This window comes from Anarhichas minor, unplaced genomic scaffold, assembly GCF_050575085.1.
Source record: "Anarhichas minor isolate MPS153535 unplaced genomic scaffold, ASM5057508v1 ptg000023l, whole genome shotgun sequence".
Classification (NCBI taxonomy): Eukaryota; Metazoa; Chordata; class Actinopteri; order Perciformes; family Anarhichadidae; genus Anarhichas; species Anarhichas minor.
In genome coordinates this window covers 4,252,637-4,262,028 of record NW_027466469.1, presented here as the reverse complement: position 1 = coordinate 4,262,028, position 9,392 = coordinate 4,252,637, and the positions used below count along the sequence as shown (strand labels likewise).

The 9,392-nt window shown below is 42.1% G+C and overlaps 1 protein-coding gene across 1 annotated transcript; it reads left to right on the top strand.

The window, feature by feature from the left end:
- Window positions 1-2,549: 2,549 nt before the first annotated feature.
- On the top strand, window positions 2,550-3,483 carry LOC142955334 (citrate synthase-lysine N-methyltransferase CSKMT, mitochondrial-like). The gene has a single exon (XM_076096822.1). It carries the CDS (start codon window positions 2,875-2,877, stop codon window positions 3,481-3,483), a length of 609 nt encoding a protein of 202 aa, XP_075952937.1. The 5' UTR covers window positions 2,550-2,874.
- The last annotated feature ends 5,909 nt before the right edge of the window (window positions 3,484-9,392 follow it).

The window sequence follows — 9,392 nt, the reverse complement described above, 5'->3', positions numbered from 1 at the left end:
ACGGACCGGCCTTCAAGGTGTGGCGGAAAAACACGACGAAATAAAATGATACGATCGGCATGAAAACAAATATAAAATGCATAAATAAATACAACTCACAATAACGCTGAATCAGTGGGAGCTCTGAGCTCGTTTCTCTGCAACGAGACGGTCCCATCTGGGGGTAACGGGAGACAATGACACCCGAAGTGTGTTCCTGATGTCCAGTCTACTCCGTGATATTGTTTTGATTGCTGTGACTGCAGAACATCCCGCTTCACAGAGAGGATGTTGTTAATGGAAGCAGGGCTTCAGTGCTTTAGTGGCGATCTCAGGATATTCAGCCTTGATTTGAATCCAAACACCAGCAGAGTTGTTGTCTCAAACATACTTTTAAGGCCACCGTCATTTACAATCTCCAGCAGCTGATCTTCTGTCGCCACATACACAGATGAGCGGGTTTGGCGCATCAGAATTACTCCTGATGTTTAATCAGACTCCTGATGTTGTCTGTTAAATGAAGCTTTCTTTTTCTTGGAAGTTGTCGGCTCTTCTTCTGTCTCCTTAGTGGCCTTTCACCCTTTGCAAAGAAGCTCTCCAACAGTTATTTACTCATTTTCGCTAGTTTGCGGCCTTAACTTTTGAAGTAACGTATCACGTGACCGAGACAAGCGTCTTCACATGTGTCAAGAGGTACAGGCGGATGACATTGCGAGAGAATCCGGTCATCTTTCAAAATAAAACTTCTTTCAGACTCTGATAATCAATAAAACGGAAATAATACTATATTTATTCTTTCTGTGCGGCTCGGTACCAAATGATCCACGGCCCGGTACCGGTCCGCGGCCCGGTGGTTGGAGACCACTGAGCTAAACTAAAGCTAACCTCAGAACCAATGATATAATTATCAGTGAGGTTATGTAGGTTATACGATTAACATGCAGTAGATTCAGACTAAATCATCATGATGGGCCTTAATGTTGCCACCTGTCTTGTAAAATGCATTTATCAGCTGTTTTTGATTTATATTACGTTCTGCTGTCCCCTTGGCCAGGACCATATATTTTTTCCTTTCTATAATTTCACCTGAGACTGTTGTATTCATTTTGCTTTTAAGTTAACAAAAAAAGAGAAAACACTCAGTACTCTTCATTCATTGAAGTCACAGGAGTATACAAAATTATACTTGGCCATGTGGTCATTTCATAATAAAGTTATTTATGTCTCAAAATGACTTGATTTATTTAATCAGTTATATCAGACAGGTGGTAGTCCACCCAGTCCTTTTTACCTGTTGAAATCATTTTAAAACGGGCAATACAAACCGAAAAATGAGAAATCATTATAAATACAGTCTGGTTTCCAAATATAAACAAGATTATTAGACATACCAAGCACATATTATCAGAAACTAACATTATTCTTTTGCCTAGAATATGTAAATCCCATACTAATAGACACAGTTGTGATCAGCATGGACGCATACAAGCATAGACTGTACATACGAGGTTACAAGTAACATTTCTCAAAGCCATGTCTTTGACTTTACCACGCGCTCCTTCACCGTTGTAGTTTTCCAACCAGGACTCCAGGTGCCAGGTGCTTGTCCCTCTTAGAAGCTCTATAATCCAGCCTGGAACAACAGGGCCTCTGTAGTGAGTTCATAATATTTTAATAAAGAAATGTCTTAAGTGATTGATTAGTTATCCGCTTTTCCGTATTCAAAGGAGTAGTTGTTGTTGTCGTTAGCCGGAGCCTATTGAGCTCAGGATGTATCCAATTGATAGGTTGATTAGTCTTCTTCTTCAGCTGTGTCTTTATTGGATCACAAACCAACCACAACTGCATACCGCCACCTACTGAATGGGAGGGTGTAGAGTCATGGCACTAAGAAAAGTAAGTAAAGTAAAGTAAGTGTAGTGACTTTAACATATATCCATTTTATATCTTAAAGCCACTGGGGGCGAACGGGAGAACTTGTTCGGACGCGTGTTCCACAAACATTTCACTGTCCAATGCGCTGTCTGGCTTTCGATCCGTTGATCCATTTATTCATATGCATATTGCCACCTTAACAGAGTACCACAGGTTACAGGATACGATAAGACCTTGAAACTACAAGCTCATATGCCGGCTGACACGCTACATTGACACGATGACACGATAACACGGTCATAAACTGTTAGCTTCCCGTCCACACACACCTGATTCTCATTACCAGGCCCTTACGCACTTTAGGTCAATGTGCCACCCACTGTTCAATGTAGCGTGTCAGCCGGCATATGAGCTTGTAGTTTCAAGCTCCAACAGTAAGTAAGAAAGAAAAGTTAAAGTGAGTTGCAGGTGTGTGCACTGATGTCTTTGCTAATTGTCACCGATATGTTAGCTACAGAAGCTGACCATAAAGTAGCACTTTGTTGTGCAATAACATCACACTCAGTTGCAAACTTGTTAGCGACACCAAGCTAATGCAGTCTAATATAACACAGCCTGGCTACATCAACACATCTATTTAACAGTTTAAAGATGAACTGAGCACTATAAAGTACACAAAGGGAGGATTCAATGCAGGACTGTTGAGTGTATTTTGCTTTTTTATTTTAATGAGCAATGTGAGTCATTTGAGTTTGTCAGCTTGGTAGATTGTCTTCATGCCGAGCTTAGTGGCTTCCAAGGACCCAAGAAAAGGTCTTAAATCATATATTAAAAGAAAAGATATTTGACACATTAAATTGATAGATTTTAAATTTACTTCAGCATAAAGTCCCTCCAAGTATGACAGAAGGATGGAGGCATTAAGGCAAGTTGTGTCTGTGTTTTACTGCTAATGTTCACTCACTAACTCATGTGACATAATCCCATCTGTGTTTCTGCCGAGCTGAACTGATTGAAAACATGGATAAGAAAGCAACCTGGGACCGCTTCTACACTGAGAGCAGCAGCAGCACAAACACCTTCAAACACTTTGAGTGGTTCTTTGGCTTCGATGCTGTCCGGGACTTCATTATGCCCCTATTGCAGACCAAGCCCCACCCAGACGGTTTGCTCCAAGTCCTGGATATGGGCTGTGGCACTTCTGCTTTAGGGCCCTGTATTTACAGACACTCTCCTCTCCCGGTCCGGGTCACTTGTGCAGACATTTCCCCCATAGCTGTGCGACTAATGCAGGAACACGTCCAAACCAAAGCCATTCAACCTCACAATCTTTCCTCTCGGCTTGAGTTGGTAGAGCTGGACTGCACACAGCTCCACAAGCACTACGGTTGTAGCAGTGTGGACCTTATAGTTGATAAGTGCACCACAGACGCCTTGTTGAGGTCTACGGAAGGGAAATGGAAGGCCAATCAGGTGCTGAAGCAGTGTTTGAAGGTGTTGCAGAGCTCAGGGTCTCTGCTCCAGTTCTCTGATGAAGACCCTGATGCCAGGCTGCTGTGGCTGGAGACGGAGGCACAGGAGCCGGGGGTGATGGCAGCAGATGTTGGGTGCAGGAGGTTGGGGAGCTGAGGGGAATGACTTACTACTGCTACCAAGTGACTCCTCGCTCTATTGTATAGCAACTTTCTGCATCTGGATGGTGATAATATTAAATGAGTAAACTACTGAACTGATTGTAAAAAGTAATTGATAAGGTACACAGACAGAGTGTGACTTATCCACCAAACTGGACCTCCACATTCCGACAGCAGAGACAACAAGAGATTTACTACTTATAAAATAACCTGAAGGTAAAGAATTACCTCTTTATGAAATGATAAAAGTTGACAAACCACTTAAACCAGGGGTGCCCAATACGTCGATCGAAATGTAAAATAATTAAAAAGAAGTTTTAAAAAAACGTTGCTGAAGCTGTTAGAATTGACCTTCAGCTAAACCCCTCCCCCGAGCACAGACTGTCCAAACATAGTTTAGCAACCGTAACAAGGCACTGGACCTGTCCAGTTGGATTTCTCCACATGGGGCCGTTGTAAAGGAGATACTGTAAGAGTAGGAATGGTGCTTTCTTTTTCACTCTCTCCAAAACCAAAAAAATAGTAGCGCAAAAGTGTAAGAAATAGATAAAACAGTGTTTGTTTGTTCTAACCAAAGCTGCAAAGCTGTCCGCTAACTGATTATTATACATTGACAGACAAGATTAAAATGTACTATTTAGACCAGGGGTTAGTGCGGGTAGATCGCATGCCATTCAAAAAAAATTTGATGTCCGCATGGCATTTGCCACTTGATTTTCTAACACACGGGTCACCACGTATGCGCGGTCAACCGCGCGAGCTACTGCAAAACTCCGGCGAGCTAATTAGTTAGCCTTCCAACTTATTTCTACTAAAGAAGCTAAAGCTGTAGCGCCATGATTTGGGAAACTTCCAAAACCTCGCGTCAGAGCTGGAGACTCAACGGAAGGCGTGCGCGTAACTTGACAGTGCGCGCTACACAGAGCAGAGTGACGAGTGTCTGTCAGAGTTTGACAAACGCTTTCGAGACTTTGCTTTACTCGAGCCAGTTGCTACACTTATGTGCTGCACAGTTCGGGAAGATATTGAGGTTGATTTACTCGCATCAAAAATTGCAACGCTGTTTCACCTGAACTCGTCTGGAGTGGAGGATGAGATTTTGACACTGCAGGCTGACATTCAGCTGAAGTCCAGGGCTCATGGACAGTTTTCTCACAGAGGAAAAGTACCCAAACATGAGGAAATGTGATCCCTTTTTGACTGCATTATTCGGCTCTACTTATTTATGTGAGTCAGCCTTTTCCCACATGAAGAACATTAAGTCCATACACCGTTCCACCGTGACTGATGATCATTTGAAGTCTGCTTGAGGCGGGCTACCAGCAGCTACTGTCCGGATATGCAACTCTGGCCAAGTCATCAGAGTAAGGTAATGAGCAAAAATGTACAGAATTGTATTGTGCCATAAGGGTTCATGCAGTTATGCAAGGTACGCCAACATATATTGTAAATATAAAGTATACTCAGTATATATATATATATATATATATATATATATATATAAATAGATATTCAGCATTTTTAATGTAGGTAGATCATTTTGACTTGGTCATTTTAAAAGTAGATCGCAAGCCGAAAAAGTGTGGGCGCCCCTGCTCTACACCATCAACTCCCTGAGGGGGGGACACACCACCCTGATAGCTGTCTTTGTTGTGTTTTACATGGTTGCTGCGCTACTACAGGTACACACAAGCACACTCTTAACTCTGAACTATCTAGAAAACTGCATGCAGCATTCATATATTATCACTTACTGTTTTATAAGGTGCACCAAACAGAACAAAATGTTCATTTATAATTATTGTTATGATTAATCTTATAATTTACTGTTATTATTATTATTAGAGTAGCATTAGCTTTAGAGGTAAGCTGGAGTTGAGATACACTGCATACTGTTAACATTGTTAACTACATACTGTAGTACACTTGGTGTACCTCTGCAGAGACGGGTGTTATGGGTAAGTAAGTCACAGAGCTGATTGGTTGATCCATTCTTTCCTGTTCCTGACTCCTGTGATCCTAACATTTCTAATATCTCCAGAGCGTCCAAAAGTCAACATTTATTGAAAAAAAGATAGAGATATGTCATCATTTCCAAAATTCACGACATGTTTTTGTTCAACAAATATTCGGCTTCAATCCCATTTTGCTTCCGTTTAGTTTAAATATTGCAGGAAGATCTCAGAAATGCTGCACGTTTTGTGGGAATTGGTTGAATTCTAATGAAATGTTATGATCACAAAACCGTGACTTCCAGTAAGGACTGTGTAATTGGCTCTCCCCTTCATTTAGTGATCCTCCAAACTGGATTCAGAGACTTACAAAATGCGACAGCTAATCCCATTTTCAACATCGGATAAACACGCGTTCGGTCTGATATCGATTTAGCCTCTGGGGCCAATGTTTCGGGACGGAGTTTGCATTATGGCCAACGCGTCTTTTTTCTCTCCACACGTTTACCTGCATGCAACCAAAGCCCGCTCACATGTGATTGGTCGATACTATTCTGACTTCAATCGGAAACCAGAACCCTTCTGATAGCTAAATCTTGTCCTCTGGTTATAGAAATGATGCCAAAACTGACACAGTCAATCAAGTACTACCTTCCTTTAGTTCCTTTTTTAAAGCATTGAAGTCTCTGTGGTTCCTGTAAAACAAAAGATGAACAAAAGAACCTTGTGCTTCTGCTTCTGTCCGACTCCAGGTTCTAATCCTTCTCTACCTGGCAGACTGGATGGTGCACTGGATGTGGGGGCGAGGCATGGACCCCGACAACTTCTCCATCCCCTACCTGACCGCTCTGGGCGACCTGCTGGGGACCGGCTTCCTCGCCCTCTGCTTCCACATGCGCTGGTTCATCGGAGACAAGGACGCTAACGCGGGCAACTGAATGAATACACAGCGACACGCACAACAAGAAAAAGACACACTCTACGCTTGCACGCACGGACAGTGACGAACATCGCCCGCATGCGTGGACATTATCTGAAAATGGACGTTGTCTACTATATAAGGGCTAATCTCCTGTCGGGCTCCGATTGATGGTCTAGCACTTGTAGGGGCAGTAACGTTTCGTCTCCAGGATATCAGGACTTTGGTGCACCACAGCAGCAGAACAGATTCTGGACAGTATTTTAAACACACATATCTGCACCTCAACCAGTAAACAAAACCCTGCAAAACTCCCCCACTCCTCCTATATTTAACTTAATAACTGAGTCCAACTACTTTTGTTATTATCACACTATTGACAATGATTACTATTGTTGATAAATAATGAATTTGATATGAATCGTTTCATGCGAAGGGCCAGTCCTCATTATTGTCAATGGGAACGTTAGCCCTATCGTTTTTATAAAAAGATCAAGTTTTAACACTAAGACAGCAAAAAATATGTCCAAATGAGCCTAGAATGCTTAATCACCAAGTGCTACATCATGAACAGAATGAATATTATATGTGTCTCATTTCTGATTTAGTAGAGATTGCAAAGAGCTAGGAATTGTGTGTGTGTGTGTGTGGGTGTGGGGGGGGTGTCAGCGGATGGCTTAATTTGATTTAACAAGTCTAATAGAATTAGGAACGTCAGATCACAATCCAACAAACGCTTACGTCAGCCACGACTATGAGTGATTTACCTCTGCTTCTGTCAGCAGTTGAGAACCTCCTAATTAAGGCCTATTTAAAAGTTTCCATTAATGAGAATTAACTCATTAGCTCACTCACACAACAGCACCAGTCCCCCTGTCTGAAGCCATCCACCCACTCTCTACTGGAGCACGTTGTTGTTGTTGCCGTTATGTTGCCTAAGCCAGGCTTATAGTAAGTGAAAAGAGGCTCAACATGCTGCGGCGCACTGGAAACAACCTGCAGAGCTCAGCCAACTCAACGCCATTGTTTTGGCACATTGGTACACTGTGTTAGGTTGCCTTAGCCAGGATGTGCCCACTCAGGTTCAGCTATCTGGTACCAGGTGAAAGGTCCCGATTGCTGATGTTTCGTGTGGATATTTGTGACCTTTTAATTTGATGACTTTAATTGCTTTGTGGGAATCAAAACTGGAGCACTGATCCTTTCCTATGAAAGACAGGCCAATGATGTTGTCTGAGGTTGGTTACCAGTGAGGTGACAGTGGATACAGGAAGTTGTGGCAAACCCTTTTTTTGTGTTTTATTGTTTGTATTGTCAAAGCAGCGCTGATAAAGATCCGGTCTCACCAACGTGTAAAGCATATACATTTAGATAAATTCACTCCAGTGGAATCAGTGGTTTCAATCGCGGGGTGAAGTAAATATATGCAACGTTTTTGCGGGAAGTTCAACTAATGTGAAATTGACCAATTAGCCAAACGTCTGGACAGTGTTGAGGGAGCAGAGAGGAGAGCTAGCTATCATAGCTTATTAGCCGTGTTGCACCGTCCGCTTGTATCTGTCCCTCCACTGTCGAAGCATGATTAAAACATCTCTAAGCTAACTAGCGTACCATCAGTTAGCAAGTTCCGTTAGCTTAGATAACTTTTAGCCCCCTTATAGTAAAGGTATGTCGAATTAAATCATGTAGAATCTTGAGAACAAGGCAAAAGGCAAAGTGCAGAGAAAATAGAGAGAAACAGGGAGAGCTGTTGTGACCGACTAGCGCGAGCTTGTTTCCCTGTTAGCTATCTTCCCTATTTTCTCGAGTTCATTTTGCTAGTTTCTGGTGTGACTGGGCTCTGAGGATTTTTCTCAGATTCTGTAGAGTGCATTAGAATATAATTCTGGTGAAACGTGTTGTTCTCACTATGGAAGCCCTGGAATCTGGTGATCCAATTTCGGATTCTCTCTAAAAACTTAAACTTGGCCAAACTTTTTTTTCCCACCTGCTTTTCTGATGAGAAAGAAAATTAAGGAAATCAAAAATGTATCCTGGCAAAAATGCTCACCTGTTGTTAAGTCATAAATACAGGAGACGAAAACACTTTTTTTCACACTTCAGGGCTTCCGTATGTCACACATATAATTGATAAAAATAACTAATAGTAATCTGTCTGGTGAGGGAGGAGCCTGCCCTTTTGTAAGTGAATGACTCGACTGAGCAAAAATAGGTTTAACCTCAGCAACACACTATCTGACTGTGAGACTCAGCTGCCCCGAGCTGAGTCTTTGAGGGCTCACAGGTGAGGAGGAGAATGAAAAGGGAAATCGCAAACCATTTTCGACAGACTGTACCAAGTACAGACGCAGCCCAGACGCAAAGCCCAGTGTCTTAGGAGAAAACCTGCATTGCTGGAAATAAAGGACTATATTATTTCATACCATTCCTCAGTCTTATTGTCTGTTTCTGTCAGCTTTTGCTGTAAGTGTGTCGGTGATCTGACAGGATCCATGCACTCCAGTCTGCTCATCTTTTGTTCAGATGTTCAGAAGCAGAGATGAAGCATATGATCGTAGATATGCTAACTGTGGTCAATGGTTTGTTTTACTGTCTCTTAGCTGCTCCGCCACAAATTACAAATTGCGTCACCTATTTCCCTCGAGAGATAAACTGCACTTTACAGACCTCCGAACGTTCTGTAAAGTGATATTGACAGCATTATCCCCACAGGACAATAACTAGTTACCACAAGATAATAACTAGTTACCACAAGATAATATAACTAAAATGAACTCCATCAGTGATAACTTAAGGTGGACTGTTTTCCAAATAATCACAAATCTGACGGTGTGCGTCCCCTTAGAGCTCCAGAGATCAATCTGAGGGTCACAAGACAGTTAACATGAGAAGAGAAGAGAAACAATTCATCTGGTTTTACTCTTGTCTTGTGAGATTAGGAACAAAATTGAAAATGTTCTAGAGTCAAACCTTCTGTATCCCAATGGCAATACAACTGAAGTCATTTTATTTGGACCACATGCATTTGACCAA

What these genes read in the sequence shown, in the direction of transcription:
- LOC142955334 (XM_076096822.1), top strand. Translation starts at nt 2,875, where the DNA reads ATGGATAAGAAAGCAACCTGGGACCGCTTCTACACTGAGAGCAGCAGC.